Source organism: Herpailurus yagouaroundi, unplaced genomic scaffold, assembly GCF_014898765.1.
Source record: "Herpailurus yagouaroundi ecotype Mexico unplaced genomic scaffold, PumYag 181, whole genome shotgun sequence".
In the NCBI taxonomy this organism is placed as follows: Eukaryota; Metazoa; Chordata; class Mammalia; order Carnivora; family Felidae; genus Herpailurus; species Herpailurus yagouaroundi.
The window spans coordinates 28,356,766-28,379,245 of NW_024412412.1; the positions used below are offsets into that span (position 1 = coordinate 28,356,766).

At 38.3% G+C, this 22,480-nt stretch overlaps 1 protein-coding gene and 1 non-coding gene across 6 annotated transcripts in view; one reads left to right on the plus strand and one right to left on the minus strand.

Annotated features, from left to right (window-relative positions):
* The window catches only part of TEX15 (testis expressed 15, meiosis and synapsis associated), a 101,769-nt gene that overhangs the window by 35,937 nt on the left and 43,352 nt on the right, over positions 1-22,480 (minus strand). For all 5 annotated transcript variants that reach the window (XM_040490184.1, XM_040490183.1, XM_040490182.1 and 2 more), the window contains exon 4: positions 16,313-16,478. In XM_040490184.1, the coding sequence (XP_040346118.1) occupies positions 16,313-16,478 (166 nt within the window). The remainder of the gene's footprint in view (positions 1-16,312; positions 16,479-22,480) is intronic.
* On the plus strand, positions 14,603-14,710 carry LOC121040020 (U6 spliceosomal RNA). The gene has a single exon (XR_005795091.1). It is a non-coding gene; the product is annotated as a U6 spliceosomal RNA (small nuclear RNA).

Genomic DNA, 22,480 nt, shown 5'->3' on the forward strand with positions numbered 1-22,480 from the left:
CAGAAGCACCACTATTCTGGGGCGCCTGGGTGGCTCAGTCGGCTGAGTGTCCGAGTTCGGCTCAGGTCATGATCTCACGGTCTATAGGTTTGAGCCCTGCGTTGGGCTCTGTGCTGACAGCTCGGAGCCTGGAGCCTGCTTTGGATTCTGTGTCTCCCTCTCTCTCTGCCCCTCCCCTGCTGGCACTCTGTCTCTCAAAAATAAACATTTAAAAAAAGAATTTAAGAAGCACCACTATTCTATTGTAACAAGTTAGGCTGAAAATCATCTAAGGAAAGAATTCATGAAGTAGATAACTACTCATCCAGGATTATGGACTACATTCCGTATAGCCCAGTGATAATAAGGGCTAACATTTCTTGAATGCTGCTAATATGCCCAATATGTTAAGACTTAACTTTTACATGCATTTTCGTAATTTTTTTCTGAACCCTTGAGCAATTGACTATTGTTATTTTTTAATTGCTGTTGTTATGCCATTTTTTCCCTAGTCTCCCTAGCCCCTGTTATACTCATTTTAAAAATGAGGAATATGAAGTTCAGAGAATTAAACTTGCCAAAGCAGCAAGGTGACAGAGTTGTAATTATATATGGGAACTCCTGTCTGTTAAGTTCCAGAGCTCAAAGTCTCACCTGTTTGTGCTATGGACGAAAGAACATACATTTTTCTTTTTTTATACAGATCCTTTAACATGCATTTGCTAAATACATATAGAGACACATGTATGGTAAATTATTAGGGACATTCTCTATTTCTCAGGGATTCAGATAACAGCTGGAAAAAATAATCTAGGATTTGATTATAGTGTACTCCTATCACAGAAGAAAATTATGAATCCTACTCAAAACTGATTGTAATCTTAAGTACATACATTTTTTAAATATTTTTTTAATTTTTAAATTCATTTTTGAGAGAGAGAGAGAGAGAGACAGAGTGTGAGCTGGGGAGGGGCAGAGAGAGAGGGGGACACAGAATCGGAAGCAGGCTCCAGGCTCTGAGCTGTCAGCACAGAGCCCGACGTGGGGCTTAAACTCATGAACCACGAGATCATGACCCAAGCCAAAGTCAGGCGCCTAACCCACTGAGCCACCCAGGTGCCCCTGAAGTATATACATTCTTGCAATTTTGACTGTACTCTGCCACAAGAACTACTTAAACATAGAAAACTTGTATCTCCCAATTGGCAGATTAGAAAGGGAATTTTATATGGCTTGTTCAGATGTAGCAGCAGCAACAACTGCCAGTTCAGGTGATATAATAAAGAGGTTTGATCACTAGAATAGAATGGAAGTGGGATTCCAAATGATCATCACAGTGGAGAACCTCAGAACCTAAAAAGTAATGTGTATACCACAAAAAGAAAATTATTCTTGAATACCACATGCTCCCAACAGTTCTCTGGAATGGCACTCACAGAGTCTGTACAAAGTATACCAAGCACACTGGCATATTGATGTTGATTTTATTTGTATGAATAACTGTTTACATTACACAGGACCAGAAAACACATGGCAACAGTTACAAGCAAGACTGACTGATTATATCATGACCACTCTGTCCCAGGTCCTGGAAATGGCAACCTTAACTTTCAACTCCATGTATCATCATCTCCTGCTCTTGCTTTCAACTTGGTATCAGTAGATTCTATGAAACACTAAGATCTCCATGTTGATAAGGTTTAATTCTCACAGAAGAATTACTTTTTTGTTTTCCCAATTTCTCAACTGGTTTTTCTTAGAATCTGGAACATCATAAGCTTTCTGAGCATACCTAGAAGGAATTCCCACATGGGCATACTAACAACAACAGCACAAAGGATGGGAGGAAGGAAGGAAATGTTCATTGTTGCAAGGTTCTTAACACTACACACGAATATAACATTATATGAAGGTATACTGCGTAAACCCTAGAGCAGGGTTTCGCAGAAGTGGCACACACCATTGACATTTTGGGTCGAATAATTCTTTGTGTTACCTAGTCATAGTATCAGCTTAACATTATATCCTCTTAAAGGTCTGACTAAAATGTAAAAATATAACCTAGTAAAGATTTGACCCAGGACTCTAAAAACATTTATAAAGTAGAAAATATTCCCAAGTTTTGTATTTGTTATTTTGTTATTGTTGTTTTTTATTTTAGAGAGAGAGGGGGAGAGAGAGAATCATAAGCAGGCTCCACGTTTGACATGGGGCTTAATCCCATGACCTTGGGATCATGACCTGAGCCGAAATCAAGAGTCAGACGTTCAACTGACTGAGCCACTGAGGCCCCACTTGTATTAGCTATAATACTGGTAAATACTTTCTTGTTTTCAATACATGTTTTCAAAACTACATTTGAAAAACACTTAGGATTACATATGATTTAGATAAAGGTGAGCAATAGAAAATTAGTCTATGGAAGTTTTTAAAAAATAATTTAATTCCACTGTAGTTTATAGTGCTGTATTAGTTTCAGCTGTACAATATAGCAATTCATAAATTTCATGTGCTACTCAGTGTTCATCAAGATAAGTGTACTCATTTAAAAAATGTTTATTTATTTTGAGAGAGTATATGTGCACACATGCGTGCATGTGGGGGAGGGTCAGAGAGAGGGGTAGGGGAGCGAATCTCAAGCAGGCTCCACACTCAGTGTGCAGCCTGATGCAGATAAGATCATGACCTGAGTCGAAATCAAGAGTCGGACATTTAACTGGACCAAGCCACCCAGGCACCTCAGATGAGTGTTCTCTTAATTTCCTTCGCCTATTTCACCCATCCCCCCACCACCTCCCCTCTGGCTTTTGTTCTCCATAGTTCAGAGTCTGTTTTTTGGTTTGTCTTTTTTTTTATTTCTTTGTTTTATTTCTTAAATTCCACATTATGAATGAAATTCTATGGTATCATTTCTCTGACTTGACTTAATTTGCTTAGCTTTATACTCTCTAGATCCATCCATGTTGCTGCAAATGGCAAGACTGCACTCTTTTGGCTGAGTAATATTCCATTGTATATACACAGTATCTTGTTTATCCACTCATCTTTCAATGGATACTTGGGCTGCTTCCATAGTTTGGTTGTCGTAAGCAATAAGCAAAGGCTGCATATACCCATCTGAATTAATGTTTTCCTATTCTTTGGGTAAATACCTAGTAGTGCAATTGCTGGATTGTAGGGTAGGTCTATTTGTAACTTTCTGAGGAACCTCCATACCATTTTTTCAGAGTGGCTGCATCAATTTACATTCCCACCAACAGTGCAAGAGGGTTCCCCTTTCTCCACATCCTTGCCAACACCTGTTTCTTGTGTTGTTGATATTAGCCATTCTGATAGGTGTGTGGTGATATCTCAATTGTAGTTTTGATTTGCATTTCCTGGATGATGAGTGATGTTGAGCATCTTTTCATCTGTCTGTTGGCCAGCTATATGTCCTCTTTAGAGAAGTGTCTGTTCATGTGTTCTGCCCATTTTTAAATTGGATTATTTATTTTTCCAGTGTCTTTAGAAGTTTTTTAAAAGGCTGGCTCTTCAGAGTTATCAGACACTAGGGGCTATGTCAATTTATTAAATGACAGAAGCTCTGAGTCTCAAGACATCCATTTCAAATACCACAGGTTAAATAAATTTGAATAGTCTTTTCTGTTTGTAGTAACATGTAATCAAATAAGAGTATAAAGATCTAATACATACAATGTGACTTATTACTGAGAGAGAGAAGCTGAAGAGACCCCATTTTTTTAAATGTTTGTTTATTTTTGACAGAGAGAGAGAGACAGAGCATGAGTGGGGGAGGGGCAGAGGGAGAGGGAGACACAGAATCCGAAGCAGGCTCCAGGCTCGGAGCTGTCAGCACAGAGCCCGATGTGGGGCTCGAACTCACAAACTGTGAGATCAAGACCCGAGCCGAAGTCAGACACTCAACTGACTGAGCCACCCAGGCGCCCCATGAGACCCCATTTTTAAAAAGGATCTGCCTCTGCTGTTTTTCTGTGAGGCCCCATTTACTCATGTTCTATATTTTTGCATCTCAATAAACCAAAGAAGCTATGTTCCCACCCTAAGTGGGAAACAAGAAGGTTAATCATTCTAGGAGTTTTGTCCTAGGCCCCCAAACATCTGATTACATCTGAGACTCAGATCCTAAACACGTTCCAGGACATTAGCTTCAAACAAACCTTCGCCAAATTTTGGCATCAAAATCCTTACCTTTGGGGTGCCTGGGTGACTCAGTTGGTGAAGTGTCTGACTCTTGGTTTTGGCTCAGGTCATGACAATTGGTGAGTTCAAGCCCCACACTGGGCTCTGTGCTGGCAGTGTGGAGTCTGCTAGGGATTCTCTCTCTCCCTCTCTGCCCCTCCCCTGCTTGTGCTCTGTCTCTCTCTCAGAATAAATAAACACATGAAAAAAAATCCTTACCTTCGATGATCAGAAAATAACACCTATTATTCACCTGTCACTTGCCTTTGATTAAATCCTACCCTGGACTCCTGTAAGAAAATATACCTTCTACCCCTTTCCAGTATAAATGCTAATCCCAAGGGATGAGACTCATTCTCCATCTGCTGTATTCTGCCTGTTACTTAATGCTATTCAATAAACTCTTTTTTTCACTTCCTGGCTGACATTTGATTTCCATCCTGCCCAAAGCCAAGCATCCGCTTGGATGGTCCTGCAGGACCCCTCTCCAGGGTCGAGGACCCAGCCTGCCTGCATCATTACCAAGAAGCAGGCAGATTCTATGCCAACATGATATTTATATTATCTTAAATATAAAAAATACCTAACAGTTAAGAATAATTTTCCAGAAATATTTTGTTCTGTTTTTATGCCACAATGCTGATGAGGGAGAAGTGTCACAATCTGTCAGCCCCTGTATCCTACACATACTTAAAGCTCTGAAGTGCAAAGTTCAAAAACAACTCAGTAGTCAAATGTTAAATCTGCAGATATACTCTTGGGTGTGGGTTGATCATTATTTTTTTAGCCACTATTTGATTATACATTAATTAAATAAATGTAAAAGACTTATTAGCTAAGAAAATTCACATGGATAGAGATGTATAAGTTAACACAGCACAACAAATGAGTGGTAGAAACAAGATATGATCTGGATATCTTTTGGAAGACCATGAACTTAGAACTGATGGTGTGCTACCATGATGTTTATCTACTGAAATTAACTACTACAGAGTACAAGGTATAAGTGCCTCAGACAGAATGCCCAAGTCACAGTTAATTACATTATACAGAATAGATTCCAAGATACCGTGTATATAATAGGTAGTGAATTTTTTTGAGTAAATGAAATACTTTAAGTATATCAATATCTCAAAGTTTAAGTGGAAATAAAAGAATGCTATTTACTTAGCTACTAGGGTATGTGGAGGAGAGAATGAGAGTATTCAGTTAAGTATGTGCTTTAGGAAATACTTAAATAAAATGAAGTAACTGGTTTTGGAGGGCTGGAAAAAGAATTTAAATGTTTTCAAATCCATCAGATTGCTGACAGGTGATCAATGTCTAGCTGGCAAAAAGCAGAATACATGAAATGAAGCATAGTCAAGCTAAGAAAAATGGGGATTTAACTAAGTTTACAGAAGTACATCTTTGATTCAAGGGTAGTGATGTCACAAAGACAGTGGAGTAGCAGACCCCACCCTCTGGCCCCTAAGAAAAGATCAACAATTACATAGCTACCTACAAACAAAAACAGCTCTGGCAGAGCTTTGGCGTTCACTTAAGAAACTGCAGCAACACGGTGGCACAAAAAAAACTGAGAGTAATTGCACAAAAAGGGAAGGACAAACAGCTTCAGTTTGCCTGTATCAGCGCACAAATCAAGCTGGCATTGCTCGGTCCCAAAAGGGTATTTCCCAGGTGAAAAAGAGTTCTCCTTACCAGAAAAGTGAGAGTGAGGTGAGTAACCAGCTTCCCTACCCCTCTGGGGCACTTCACGAAGGATCAAGGATCTGCTTTGGTTTTACCCAACCAGAGAATGGCAAAGCTGAGACATATAGAGACTGCTGGGAACAAGGAAGAAAAGCAGAGGCTACCTGTAGCAGCCATACAACAGGAGCAACCACCTTCCTACTGACTTGTTCAGCAAACACTAGCAGCTTTCACTACTGAAGAAACCAACGGCCACAAAGCTGTGGCATACCCCTGCAAATTTCACTAGTTTCAGACCCACCTATTTATATTTGCTGACACCAGCTGCCCAAGTCTCTCTACCCACTTTCTGCCAGCAGCCAGCCAAAGACCCTCTGGCTCCGAGAGTGTAACACACCCATGCAGACTCCTGCAGCTGACATTCACCAACATGCAGGTGCTCAGGGCAAGCCCCCTCCAGTTGTGTACTTATATGCTGCTGGGTAAACAGCTGTCACCAGCCTAAAATGCTGTGTGCACACCATGCAGAGATCCTGCAGCCACATCAGACCACATCCATAGTGAAGGCTCCTACGGCTGCATGTGGGCCAGATTAAGGCCTGTCTTCTGTCGCTGGCCTATAGCCACTCCCAACTATGCACGTGCATACCCTCTGGCCCAATCTCCATCACTGACCTCCACATTGCTATGTGTCCAGGGCAAGATCCAACCAACATGGTAGTGAACACAGCCAGATCCAGCTGCCAGTACACATGCTGGTGGCTGGCCTGTGCTGCCTGTCCTGACTTCCACCATGTGCCACTACATGTGTTAGCAGCTGACCCCTGTTACAACATAGGCACCTGCAACTGAGTGTGTGTGCATGACAGACTCAGGCCACTACTGCTCTGGTCCCTAGCTGACAGACCAGGGGAAGACACTGAGAACCCCAAGAGCTCATGCAGGTTATGTGAATGTCTGGCAACACTCACCAAGGACCACAAAACTGCCAATACTCTGCAGGCCAAGACCTAATCCAATAAGTTGCCATCCACCCCCCTCAGATCTGGAGCTACCATAAGCCGTGGTACCCTGCCCCCACTTGCAGGTGAGGTCTACACTTACCAACGTTCAATGTATAAAGTCTGGAAGAGGTGACCACTTCTTCAAATTCACAGACACCTACGCAAAGCTATGAGGATTATGAAGAATCAGGGAAACATGACTCCACCAAAGGTATATAGTAAACCTCTAATAACTGGCACAAAGAAATGGAGATAAAGAATTTGCCCTACTGGGGCGCCTGGGTGGCTCAGTCGGTTAAGCGTCCGACTTCAGCTCAGGTCACGATCTCGCGGTCCGTGAGTTCGAGCCCCACGTCGGGCTCTGGGCTGATGGTTCAGGGCCTGGAGCCTGCTTCCAATTCTGTGTCTCCCCCTCTCTCTGGCCCCCCCCCCCCCCCGTTCATGCTCTGTCTCTGTCTCAAAAATAAATAAAAAACGTTAAAAAATTTTTTTAATAAAAAAAAAGATTTTGCCCTACTAAGAATTCAAACTTTCTCTACACATTCAACGTAGTATTGAAGTCCTACCTAGAAGAATTAGGCAAGAAAAAGAGATAAAAGGCATCCAAATTGGAAAAGAAGGCATCCAAATTGGAACTGTCACATTTGCAGATGGCTTGATATTATATACAGAATATCCTAAAAACTCCACCAAAAAACTCTCAGAACTAATAAATGAATTCAGCAAAGTTGCAGGACACAAAATCAATATACGGAAAATTGTTACACTTCTATAAGCTAAAAACAACTATCAGGAAGAGAAGAGGGGTGCCTGGGTGACTCAGTCAGATAAGCATCTAACTCTTGATTTTGGCCCAGATCTTGATCTTATGGTTGTGAGATGGAGCCCAGTGCGGGGCTCTGTGCTGAGCATGGAGCCTGCTTAAGATTCTCTCACTCTTAAAAACTGAGAACAAACTGAGGGTTGATGGGGGGTGGGAGGGAGGGGAGGGTGGGTGTTGGGTATTGAGGAGGGCACCTTTTGGAATAAGCACTGGGTGTTGTATGGAAACCAATTTGACAATAAATTTCATATATTGAAAAAAAAAAAGATTCTCTCTCTCTCCCTCTGCCCCTCCCCTGCTCACATGCTCTCTAATGAAAATAAAAAATAAATAAAATCTTTTTTAAAAACCCTATTTACAACTACATTATAAAGAAGAAAATACCTAGAAATAAATTTAATCAAGGAGGGGAAAGACCTGTACACTGAAAACTATTAAGACACTATTGTCACTATTAAGACAAAGTGAAGAACTCACAAGTAAAAAGATATTCCACGCTCATGAAATTAGAAAAATTAACATTTTTAAAATGTCCATACAACCCAAGGCAATCTACAATTCAATGCAATCCCTACCGAAATTTCAATGGCATTTTTCATAGAAATAGAATAAATAATCCTAAAACTTATATAGAACCACAAAGACCCCAAATAGTCAAAGTAATCGTGAGAGAGAAGAACAAAGCTGGAAGCACAATGCTCCCTGATTTCAATGATAATATAAAGTTATAGTAATCAACACAGCATGGTACTAGCATAAAAACAGACATATAAATCAATGGAACAGAATAGAGTCTGGAAATAAACCCAGGCATATGTGGTCAATTGATTTATGACAAAGGAGTCAAGAACATACAATGGGAAAAGGACAGTCTCTTCAATAAATGGTGTTGGGAAAACTGGACAGCTATATGCAAAATAGACTACTTTCTTACACCACTCATAAAAATTAACTCAAAACAGATAAAAGACCTGACTGTAAGACCTGAAACCATAAATCTCCCAGAAGAAAACATAAGCAGTAAGCTCCTAGACATCAGTCTTGGCCATGATTTTTTGCATCTAACTCCAAAAGCAAAGGCAACAAAAGCAAAATAAAGAAGTGGGACTATATCAAACTAAAATACTCTGCACAGCAGAAAGAACCAACAAAAGGAAAAGACAACCTACGGAGTAGGAGAAAATATTTACAAGCCATGTATCTAGTAAGGGGTTAATATCCTAAAATACATAAGGTACGTAACAACTCAAAAGCAAAAACACAATCTGATTAAAAAATGGGCGGGGCGCCTGGGTGGCTCAGTCAGTTAAACATCTGACTTGAGCTCAGGTAATGATCTCGAGGTTCATGAGATCGAGCCCTGCATCGGGCTCTGTGCTGACAGCTCAGAGCCTGGAGCCTGCTTCAGATTCTGTGTCCCCCTCTCTCTCTCTGCCCCTCCCCCACTCATGCTCTGTCTCTCTCTCTCTGTCAAACATAAATAAACATTAAAAAAAATTTTTTTTAAATGGGCATAGAACTTTAATGGACATTTTCCTAAAGAAAATCTACTAAAGGCCAACAAGTACATGAAAAGGTAGGTGCTCAACATCACTAAGCATCAGGGAAATGCATATCAAAACCCAATGAGACACTGTCTAATATCTGTTAGAATGGCTATTCTCAAAAAGCCAAGATAGGGGCGCCTGGGTGGCGCAGTCGGTTGAGAGTCCGACTTCAGCCAGGTCATGATCTCGTGGTCCGTGAGTTCGAGCCCCGCGACAGGCTCTGGGCTGATGTCTCAGAGCCTGGAGCCTGTTTCCGATTCTGTGTCTCCCTCTCTCTCTGCCCCTCCCCCGTTCATGCTCTGTCTCTCTCTGTCCCCAAAATAAATAAACGTTGAAAAAAAAAAAAGACAAGATAAAGAGTGCTGGTGAGGATGTGGAGGAAATGGAACCCTGATGCATTGTTAATGGGAACATAAATTGGTGCAGTCACTATGGAAACCAGTATGGAGATTCCACAAAACATTAAAAATAGAACTACTATATGATCAAGCAATCCCACTTCTGGGTACGTATCTGAAGGAGATGAACTTGCTATCTTAGAGAGATATCTGTATCCACCATGTTCACTGCAGCATTACTCACAATAGCCAAGACATGGAAACAACTTAAGTATCCATCAACACATGAATTGATAAATATGGGGTACACACACACACCCACACCATAGAATACAATTCACCAATAAAACAAAGGAAATCCTTCAGTTTGTGACATAAGAATGGACCTTGAGGGCATTATGTTAAGTGAAGTAAGTGAGAGAAAGACAAATACCATTTGATCTGACTTACATGTGGAATCTAAAAACATCAAATTCATAGAAACAGAGAATAGAATGGGAGTTGCCAGGCCTAGGGTGTAGGGGAAATGGGGAGATGTTGGTCAAGGGTACAAACTTTCAGTTAAAAGATTAATAAGTTTGGAGGATCTATGGGACAGCATGGTGACTACAGTTAACAATATTGTATTGTATATTTGAAAGTTGCTATGAGAAAAGAGCTTTAATATTCTCACCATAAAAATAAAACAAAATGGTTTATGATGTGAGGTAAAAGAGGAGTTAACTAACCTTACTGTGGTAAACATTTCATAACCTATGTATTAAATCATCACATTATATACTTTAAATTTACACAATGTTATATGTTAATCATATTTCAATAAAGCTAGAGGGAAAATTTAATATTTATTTTGAGAGTGTGAGTGGGGGAGGGGCAGTGTGAGAGGGAGAGAGAGAATCTCAAGTGGGGGTCAATCCCACAAACTCTGATATCATGACCTAAGCCAAAATCAAGAGTCGGATGGTTAACCCACTGAGCCACCCAGGAGCCCTGGAAAAAATTTCTAACTCACACAAGAAGTCTGGAGATGATAAAGGCAGGTATTAGTTTTCTATTGCTGCTAGAACAAATTACCACAGACTCAGTGGATTAAAACAAATCAAGTTTATTTTATAGCTAAGTAAGACGTAAGTCCAATGTAGGTCTCATCAGGTTAAAATAAAGGTGGCATTTGAACTGTGTTCCTGTCTCAGGCTCTGGGGGAGGATCTCTTCACTTGTTGGCAAAATTTACTTGCAGACGGAGCACTAACATCCTATTTCCTTTCTAGCTGTTTGCTGAATGCTGCTCCCAGGTTCTAGAAGTTACCAGCATTCCTTGAGTCATAACACCTTTCCTCCATCTTGAAAGCCAGGAAAAGCAGGCTGAATCCCTCTGAAATTTTTCCTGTCTCCTCTCTGACCCATTCTGCCTTCCTCTTACATTTCTAAGAGCTCGCATCTCGAAACTGCACTCACGCAGGTAATCCAAGATAATTGCCCATCTGCAGGTTTGTGATCGCAATCAGATCTGCAAAGTCTTTGTTGTTATGTAAAATAACATATTCACAGATTCTAAGAATCAAGATGTGGGCATTTTGGGGGATGTACTGTGCTGCCTACTGAAGGCAGATTCTGAATTTACTCAGTTCCCCCAAAATATTAAGGATTCAAGTTTCTTTGCTTTGACTCTCCTTACTGCTGTCTATAGCTTTACTTTTATCTTTGTCTCCTCTAAGTCTTAAGAAGGCTGCCAAGCAGCAACTAGACCTATAGCTTCCTTGCTTGCGGTCCTTAATAGAGACACTGCCTTCATCTCAGGATTTCCAGGCAGGTCTCATACAGTATCCTAGTGAACCATACAGACCAGGCCTGTACATCAGTAAACCAATAAAGGACAATACGACAAAAAATAGTTTAAATTATGTAAGATGATTTAGAATTGTTAGAAAGACTATAGTCTAACTTGGTTACACTTTGCACACACCCTTCTTCTAACACATATACTTTCAAAAATGCTTAGGCTCACACAAAACCCTTCAACCTACCTCACAAAAAGGGAACAAGCCAAAATGTCATACGGTTACTGCATCTAACTTCAGATCCATGATCTGACTAACATGCCTTCATTTCCAACAGGTCTGGATATAGATCCCTATAGTTAACACCCATTAAGGTAATACAGCTATAAGATTATTATCTACACCCAAAATAGATCGGTAAAAGGAAAAAAATAGGGTAACTACAATTAAATTCAGAAAAGTAAACAATGATACAGCAGTGGTCAGTGTTAACTGGCCCTTAGCACACAGTATGTCCTTTTGAAAAGAAGCAGCTAGTATTCTTTACCCTCAAAATTCTAAAAGCTAGTAACCATAGCAAGATCACGGTTAGACAATGGTTGCAATTAAGACTTTATCTCCTGGCAACAAGCCTCTAAATCTTCCCATCTTCTAAGGCTCTGAATTTGGAATGGCCTTTACCTACTGCATTCCAATTAGAAACTATCCATTTCTTCCCCCATTGCATTTAAAAAATACCTTTACTGGGGCGCCTGGGTGGCTCAGTCGGTTAAGCGTCCGACTTCAGCTCAGGTCATGATCTCACGGTCCGTGGGTTTGAGCCCCGCGTCGGGCTCTGTGCTGACGGCCCAGAGGCTGAAGCCTGTTTCAGATTCTGTGTCTCCCTCTCTCTCTGCCCCTCCCCTGTTCATGCTCTGTCTCTCTCGGTCTCAAAAATAAATAAACGTTAAAAAAAAAATTAAAAAAAAATAAATAAAAAATAAAATAATAAAAAATACCTTTACTGTATAAACCTGAGTAGTTTCCATTTACCCAGTAGAAAATACTTAAAGAAGGTATCGGGAAGGTTGAAAGTATGTGCTCTATAGCATACTTATCTCCTGTTAAATCTCTTTTCTAATCCGAAATTCAAACTAACTTCAGAAAAGATGAATTCTTTACCTCAATCTAATTTTATGAGGCTGACCTGTGAAACCACATGAAGAAAGAATCTTTCTTACCAAATCTGCAATCTGAATGTTTAAGGTCTTTTGGGTCTAAGTAGGACAGGGTCAGGGCACTTCAATATCCTCAAATTTCTGTATAATTTCCTTCCAAACCACAGCCTCAGGAAGCAAATGGTTATGCCCCAAAGTATAAGGGAATATCACCAACATCTCAAGTTGGCACCCTTACTGCCCTCTCTCCAAGTTAAATCCATAGTATACAATCTCTTACTTGCAAGTACCCCTGTCCCAGTACGAAATTCAGTATCAGCTGGAATGCTGTTGGCATCAAGCACAGAAACTTGTTCAAACTGGCTTAAAAATAAGTTGACTTCTTATAACAAGAAATTCAGAAATCTTGCAGCTTTTATCAGGGTTGACGGGTTCTGTGGCTCCAGATGTCATCAAGGATCCAGGTTTTTTCCATCTCTTTGTCCTGCTGTCCTCAGCTTTAGGGTCGTCCTAACACTAGTCTCTTTATTACCTCAGTGGTGCTATCAGTAGCTTAAGCAAAATGCTTCCTTGTTCACATCAGATTGGCTTCTCTTTCCTAGAGACCCCCATGTCAATACATCTTCAGTGTGTTACTGACCCAAACTGATTTAGTTCAGCCCACCCTTGGAATCAATTACCGTTAAAGTAAATGAAGTAAACCACGGACGAATCAGACTACATCTGGGGTGAAACAGAAACGGAGATGTCAAGTACTAATTCAACGATAACATTAAGTTGGGTACTGACAATCTTTAAAATGACATCCTTTCAATAAATTTGAAATGTTTAAAAGTAAGTAATATTAAAACAAAAAGGGTCAAACTGATACAAATAAGGCAATGGCCTTAATAATTCAGTTTCTCTTTTACCCATTAATACCAGCTCAAGTTTAATTCTTTAAAGCATCTCTTAAAATTCTTAAGAATAATCAGTCCCTCATCTGTACACCTGTATGTTTATGATAACGCTGTATTTTATATTTAGCTGCATGTGTTCTAAACTAGAATGTGAACTCTTTAAGGCTGAGGAAAAAACACTCATTTTCTCTGAGGGTATCAAAAATAGTGTCTGACACAATAGGCACTCAGATGTTTAATGAATGATCGAATACATAGATGTTTAGATTATTAACGCTTTCACCTATTTCACATTTAAGAAGTGATAGATGGAGGGGCGCCTGGGTGGCGCAGTCGGTTAAGCGTCCGACTTCAGCCAGGTCACGATCTCGCGGTCCGTGAGTTTGAGCCCCGCGTCAGGCTCTGGGCTGATGGCTCAGAGCCTGGAGCCTGTTTCCGATTCTGTGTCTCCCTCTCTCTCTGCCCCTCCCCCGTTCATGCTCTGTCTCTCTCTGTCCCAAAAATAAATAAACGTTGAAAAAAAAAATTTAAGAAGTGATAGATGGAATGGAGATAAGAAGTGGAAATTAGTGTCCTTTTGGAGATACTTGCTTTTGCTGAGCCCATAGACATATTAACTCCTCCAAGGTGAGTGATAAAAAGAAAAGCCAGAAGCAGTCAATGTTACTATACCTTTTCTTTTCATTCTATTATTTTCTTCTGCTAACCATTCTTTTTTAAAGTTTATTTTTATTGTTTTAATTTACATCCAAGTTAGTTAGCATATAGTACAACAATGATTTCTGGAGTAGATTCCTTAATGCCCCTTACCCATTTAGCCCATCCCCCTCCAATAACCCCTCCAGTAACCCTCTGTTTGTTTTCCATATTTAGGAGTCTCTTATGTTTTGTTCCCCTCCCTGTTTTTTATTATTTTTGCTTCCCTTCCCTTATGTTCATCTGTTTTGTATCTTAAAGTCCTCATATGAGTGAAGTCATTTATTTGTCTTTCTCTGACTAATTTCACTTAGCATAATACCTTCCAGTTCCATCCACGTAGTTGTAAATGGCAAGATTTCATTCTTTTTGATTTCTGCTAACCATTCTGATTTATTTTTCCTTTTATTTTATTCCCACTTGTGCCTTAAGGTTAATTAAGGGCCCTTTAAAACCTATGGAGTTTTAAAATATGAAATAAAAATTTGTGCTCACTTCAGCAGCACATACACTAAAACTGGAATGATACAGAGAAGATTAGTATGGCCTCCTGTGCAAGGATGATATGCAAATTGGTGAAACATTCCACTTAAAAAAAAAAAAAGAAAGAAAAATTTAACTTAATTTAACAATTAAGTGTCCACTGTGTTTCCAGTTTCATGCTATGGACATAAACACAAATGAGATAAAACTCACAATACAGGAGAATCTGACAAAACCAATATTTGTAGTAAGAAAAATGAGTATAAAGTACTATGGGAAACAAATGAGTTTGTCTAATTGGGCAAATACCTAAGAAACCAATAAATCTATATTGTTGGTTATTTGCAATGTTCTTACATGTCTTGTTTCATGGTTCTAATTTCTCTGCTAACTTTAAGAGCTTGTAAATTAAGTGTTGGGCAGGGGGGCATTACAAAAAAGGGTAAAATTTTAAAAAGCCTAGAAGAACCAAAATCAAAGAGCAATACCAGGAATTAATTTTTGATCAAACTATTACTTCAATTTGGAAGTGGCAGGATATATCCAGTCCATTCTACTTTTGCTCAAAACTGTGGTGTCTAGATGAAAGAATATGCTATCAACTATATCTGTCAGTCCCACCAACTCTCTCAAAGTGATACCAGGGGGTATGTATGTTTGAGTCAAGAGTAATTAATTTTAAAACAAAAAAAGAAACAAAAAACATTCCAAAATGAGTTCTAAGTATGGGTCTTGCATCAAACTACAGTTAGGTTTTACATTAAATGCAAATTGATAAAGGAGAAAAATTCAGAAAATGAAAAAGCTATATTGTATTCACATAAGATCTAGACCTATAAATGCAAAATGTTTATAATGAGAAATTGCATATGCTTTTCTTCTTTCTTATCAAAACAACATAATGGATTATGCCTTCCCAAAAAGTACAAGTAGTACTTTTAAAAATTAGTATCAGAAATAGTTGTATACCTGAAACTAATGTAAATACTATGTGTTAACTACACTCAAAAGTTTTTCAGAAGAAAAAAAATAGTGGCTCTAGTGGAATAGCTGGAAATGGACAGATATAATCTTGCCAAATTAAAACATCAACTAAGTCTCTGAATGGTTGAGTCAAGGAAAAAAAAGTTATTTTTCTAAATTCTTTTTTAAAATTTTTTAATGTTTGTTTATTTTTGAAAAAGAGGACACAAGTGGGGGGAAGAGTAGAGAGAGAGGGAGACACAGATTCTGAAGCAGGCTCCAGGCTCTGAGCTGTCAGCACCTGACTCGGGGTTCAAACTCACAAGCTGTGAGATCATGATCTGAGCCGAAGTCAGATGCTCAACCGACTGATCCACCCAGGTGCCCCCATTTTTCTGAATTCTTTAATTGCTGTTTTATATTATGCAGGAGGCACAAAGAATCTATACAATGGCTGCTCAATAAATGTGCTGATATATGCTTCTGAAAAATTTATCAGGATTAAAAAACTACATGTGTCTGAAATCTGGCTACGTTAACCTGTAAAATTTATTAACCAAAATATCACACTTAGCTCTTCACCATTACACAAGGCCATGAGAAGCCAATAAAATAATGAATAAATAATCTCTGTACTTATTTTTTTAGTGGTACTTACCAAATCTCAAATGGTAGAAATTACTAATTTATATAAAACTTTATAGTAAAAATGAAAAAAAAAAATCTAAACTTATAGGCCATAATAACTTACCTCTTAGAAGTAAATTTTTTTTCCAGATCCTCATTGTGAACCAGTTTTGTATCCCCAAACTGCCACGATGATTGTAGATCACAGCCTACATCAAGCCGGCACTGGTTAAGAGTATCATGTATGAAACTATACTCTCTAGTGTTGGTGCAACAAGGTGATAAGTAAGCTAAAGATAAAGAAAAGGGCAAGTGGTTATTTGACTTTAAAATTACATCTTTGTACATCTACACAATGACATATAATATCAAAACCAGAAAAATAATATTGGTACAATCCACAGATCTTAAGATTTTATCAGTTTTACATATACTTGTATTTGTGTGTATGGTTCTATGCAATTTTACCATATGTATAGATTCATGGCAACCACTATAATCAAGATTCATCACCACAAAGATCTCCCTTACTGTTTTATAAACAGAATCATACTGATAACCCTATTCTCCTTCTCTGCCTCTAAGTCTTGAAAACTACTCATCTGTTCTCCATATTCTATACCTTTGTCATTTCAAGAATGTTTTGTTAAGTAGAATTTTGTATTTGTGACCTATGGACATTGGCTTTTTTCATTCAAGATAATCCCTTTGAGATCCAACTAAGTTGTTATTTCAGTAGATGGTTTGGTTTTATTGCTAAGTATTCCATGGTATGGATGTACCATAGTCTAACCATCCACTCACTGTAAACCTAGGTGGTAGCCAATTTTTGGCTATTCCAAATAAGGCTGCTATGAACATTTGTGTATGGTTTTTGTGTGGACCTAAGTTTTCACTTCTCTGGGATATGCCCAAAAGTGCAATTTCTGGGTTATATGATAATTGCACGTTTGGTGTTTTTAAGAAACTATCAAACCGTTTTTCAAAGAGTGGCTGAGCTATCTTACATTTCCACTGGTTATATGACTGATTTGGTTTCTCCACATCTTTGCTAACATTTGGCATTGTTATTCTTTTAATTTTAGCTGTTTCATCAAATGAGTAGTGGTATCTTATTGTGGTTTCCATTTCCTTAATGGCTATGATGTTGAACATCTTTTTATATGCTCATTTGCTGTCTGTACATCCTCTTTAGTGAAATGTCTGTTCATGTTTTTTTCCTTACTATTGGAATGTCTTTTTCTTACTACTGAATTTGCAAAGCACTTTACATGCTCAAGATCTGAGTTCTTCTCAGATACATGATTTACAAGTGTTGACGCGGATATGGAGAAAAAGGAACCCTTGTGCACTGTTGGTGGGAATGTTAGTTCTTCAAAAAATTAAAAACAGAAATACCATATGATTCAGTAATTCCACTACTGGGTTTTTACCCCCAAAAATGAAAACAGAAATGTGAAAAGATACATGAACCCCTATGTTTAGCGCATCATTATTTACAACAGCCAAGGTATGGAAGAAGCCCAAGTGTCCAATGATAGATGAGTGGATAAAGATGTGGTATATAGGGGTGCTTGGGTGGCTCAGTCGGTTGAGTGTCTGACTTCGTCTCACGTCATGATCTCACAGCTCATGGGTTCCAGCCCCACGTCGGGCTCTGTGATGACAGCTCATAGCCTGGAGCTGCTTTAGATTCTGTGTCTCCTCTGCCCTTCCCCAGCTCATGCTCTGTCTCTCTTTCAAAAAAAAAAAACCATTAAAAATTTTTTTAAAAAGCTGTGGTATATATATTTACAATTTAATATTAGTCACAAAAAAGGAGAAGATCTTGCCATTTGCAACAACATGGATGGACCTAGAGGATATTATGCTATATGAAATAAGTCAGAAAGAGAAAAAACAAATACCATATGATTTCACTTATATGTGGAAAATAAAAAACAAAAAGTAAAAATCAGACCCATAAATAGAAAAACTGATGGTTGCTTGAGGGAAGGGGGGTGGAAGGAAGAGCAAAATGGGTAAAGGGGAGTAGCAGATACGGGTTTCCCATTATGGAATAAATAAGTCATGGGGAGAAAAGGTACAGCATAGGGAATATAGTCAATGGTACTTAACAGTGTTGAACATTGTATGGTGACAGATAGTAGCTACACTTGTCGGGAGCACAGCATAATGTAGACTTGTTGAATCACTATGTTGTACACCTGAAACTAATGTAACATTGTGTGTCAACTATACTTAAAAAAACAAAACCCTACCTTTTCTCCCACTAAGCTTGTCTTTTCACTTACCTAACAGTCTTTTACAAAAATTTTTAATTGTGATGAAGCCAATTTATCAACTTTTCCTTTTTTTTTTTTAAAGTTTATTTATTTATTTTTTTAGTAATCTCTATACCCAGTGTGGGGCTCAAATTTGTATACCTTGTGCTTTTGACATCACTTCTTTTTTTTTTTTTTTTTATTTAATTTTTTTTTTTTTAACGTTTATTTTTTTGGGACAGAGAGAGACAGAGCATGAACGGGGGAGGGGCAGAGAGAGAGGGAGACACAGAATCAGAAACAGGCTCCAGGCTCTGAGCCATCAGCCCAGAGCCCGACGCGGGGCTCGAACTCACGGACCGCGAGATCGTGACCTGGCTGAAGTCGGACGCTTAACCGACTGCGCCACCCAGGCGCCCCTGACATCACTTCTGAGAACTGTTCTAGATTCTTCAGATTTCTTGTAGAAATTTTAGTTTCACATTTTCCATTTAAACCCATGATTCTTTTTCCACGATTTTAGTTTCAAGTAATCTCTACACCCAGTTTGGGGCTTGAACTCACAATCTTGAGATCAAGAGTCGCATGATCTACAAAATGAGCCAGCCAGGCCCCACCCATGATTCAACTGTAATTATGTTTTGTGTGAAGTAGGGAGAAGTTCATTTTCTTGCCTATGGATGCTGTCCAGTTGCTCCAGCAATATCTGATGAAAAGACTACCTTTCCTCCATTGAATATACTTTCATAAAAATTAATTGAAAAAATCAAACAAATGTATTAATGTGGGTTTATTTCTGGAGTCTGTATTCTGTTCCACTCATGTCTATTCTTCTGCCAATGCTATGCTGTCTTGATTACTGTAGCTACAGAGTAAGCTTTTAGTATTGAGCAGAGTAATTACACTTTGTGTTTCTACTTCAAAATTGTGTAAGCTATTCTAGTTTCTTTGCCTTTTCATGCAAATTTGAGAATAAATTTATTTACAAAAAGACTTGCTGGGGTTTTGAGAGAAATGGCAATAAATCTAAATTTGTGGAGAACTGACATCTTCATTATGCTGAGTCTTCTAATCCATGAATGTAAGTACACCTCCCCAGTAACAGATTCTCTTTGATTTCTTTCATCAGCATTTATTGTTTAAAGCAAAAAACACCATACATGTTTTTGTTAGACTTCTACATCTGTATTTCATGTTTTGAGCTATTATAAATGGCATTATGTTTGATATTCATGTTAATTTTCACGTGCTCCTTGCTAATCTATAAAAATTTAACTGATTTTTTCCATTTTTTGAAAATTGAGACATAGCTGAGTTGGTATACAATAATATATTAGTTTCAGGTATACAACATAGTGATTCAACAATTATATACTTTACAAAATGCTCACCACAATAAGTATAGTTACCATATGTCACCATCCAAAGTCACTACAATATTATTAATTATATCCCCTAGACTGTATTTCTCATTCCCATGACTTAACTTATAACTGGAAGTTTGTACTTCCTAATCCCCTTCACTTATTTTGCCCATTCCCCCAACTTCTCTCCCCTCTGGCTACCCTTAGTTTCTTTTCTGTATTTATGAGTCTATTTCTGCTTTTTTCTTGTTCACTTGTTCCGTTTTTTAGATTCCACATGTTAAGTGAAATCATATGGTATTTGTGTTTTTCTAAGTTATTTCACACAGTACAATACCCTCTAGGTCCATCCATGTTGTCACAAATGGCAAGATTTTATTCTTTTTTATGGCTAATATTCCTGTGTGTATGTGTGTGTGTGCACATATACTCCATCTTCTTTATCCATTCAACCATCTATGGACACTTAGTTGCTTCTATGATTTTTCTATTTTAATCACGCATCCAGTGACCTTGCTGGACTTACTAGTTGGGACTTTTTTTTTTTTTTGTAAATTCCTTGAGTTTCCCTACGTTATCTTCAAACAGAAAGTTTTATTTCTTTTCTTTTTTTTTAATTTCTTCTTTTCTTGTTTTTAAATCAATTTCATTCACTTTTTGCACTGGCTACAATTTCCAGCACTATGTTCATAAGAATGGTAAATGAGAATGTTCTTGCCTTCTTCTCTTACAGAGAAAACTTCAGTTGTTCATCATTAAGTGTGATGTTAGCTACAGTCATTTTTAATATACTCCTTATCAAGTTGAGGAAATTGCCCTGTTCTTAGTCTGCTGGGTCTTTGTCATGAGTGTTGAAACTTGTCAAATGCTTTCTTTGCATTAATTAATATGATTATGCAATTGTTCTCTATCCTGCAAATATAGATTCACTTTCAAATACAAAACCAGGCTTGCATCCCTCAAATAAATTTTCTTTGGTACTCTGGTCTAATTCATTTTATATACTGTGCTGTTGAATTCGCTTATATTTTGTATAAGATTTCTGCATCAATATTCATGATGGATATTGGCATGTGTTGTTCTTTTTTTGTATTGCATTTGTCTGCTTGTAATATCATAAAATTATTTTCTATTTTCTGGAAGAGGGTCTGTGGAATTTGTATTAACTCTTTTTTAAATGTATAGCATTCTGGGGCATCTGCGTGGCTCAGTCGGTTGAGTGTCCTACTTTGGCTCAGGTCATGATCTCATGGTTCATGAGTTTGAGCCCTGCGTTGTGCCCACTGCTGCCAGTGCAGAGCTCACTTCATATCCTCTGTCCCCCTCTCTCTCTGCTCCTCCCCAGCTTGTGTTCACTCTCTCTCAAAAATAAAATAATTAAATTAATAATAGTTAATTAATTAAATGTTTAGAATTCTCCAGTGAAACCATCTGGGTCTGGAGATTTCTTTTCCAACAATGTTTTGTTACTTTGTAGTTTCTGACAAATGGGTCTATTTCATCTATGTTTATGTAAGTAGATCTGTTCATAGTATTCCCTTATTAACCATTAATGCTGTGGGTCAGAAATGATATCCCATTTCATTCCTGATAGTGGTAATTTGTAATATTTGTCCCTTCTGTCAGTCTTGCTAAAGGTTTGTCAAGTTTTTTATTTTTTCAATCAACCAACTTATTTTTCATTGATTTTCCTTCTTTGCTTGTTTTGGGCTTGTTATTCCGTTCTTATTTTCTTAAGGTGGAAGCTGAAGTTAGTTATGAAATCATTCCTATTTTTAAAAAATTTAATTCCAGAACAGTTAACATACAGTGTTAACATATAGTTTCAGATGTACAATATAGTGATTCAACAATTCTATACGTTACTCAGTGCTCATCAAGATAAATGTACTCTTAACTCCCCTTCACCTATTTCACCCATCTCTCTACCCACTTCCCCTCTGGTAACCATCAGTTCTCTATAGTTAAGAGTCTGGTTTTGGCTTGTCTCTCTCTCTCTTTTTTTAATAATTTTTTCAGTGTTTGTTTATTTTTTGAGAGAGACAGAGAAGGAGCAGAGAAGGAGCAGAGAGGAAACAGAGAATCTGAAGCAGGCTCCAGGCTCTGAGCTGTCTGCACAGAGCCAGACAGGAGGCTCAAACTCCTAAATGGAGATTTATGACCTGAGCCAAAGTCGGACACTTACCCAATTGAGCCACCCAGGTGCCCCACTGGCTTGTCTCTTTTTAATTTTGTTCATTTATTTTCTTCAATTTCACATATGAGTGAAATCACATGGTATTTGTCTTTCTCTGACTGACTTATATTGCTTAGCATTATACTCTCTAGATCCATCCATGTTGTTGCAAATGTCGATTTCATTCTTTTTTATGGCTGAATAGTATTCCACTGTGTGTGTGTGTGTGTGTGTGTGTGTGTGTGTGTGTGAGAGAGAGAGAGAGAGAGAGAGAGAGAGAGAGAGAGAGGGAGAGAGAGAGTATTCCACGTCTTCTTTATCCATTCATCTATCAATGGACATTTGGGCTGCTTCCATAATTTAGCTATTGTGAGTTATACTTCAATAAACATACAGGTTTTTGAATTAGTGTTTTTGTATTCTTTGGATAAATACCCAGTTGTGGAATTACGAGATCATATGAAATCCTTTCTTTTTTCTAATGTTAA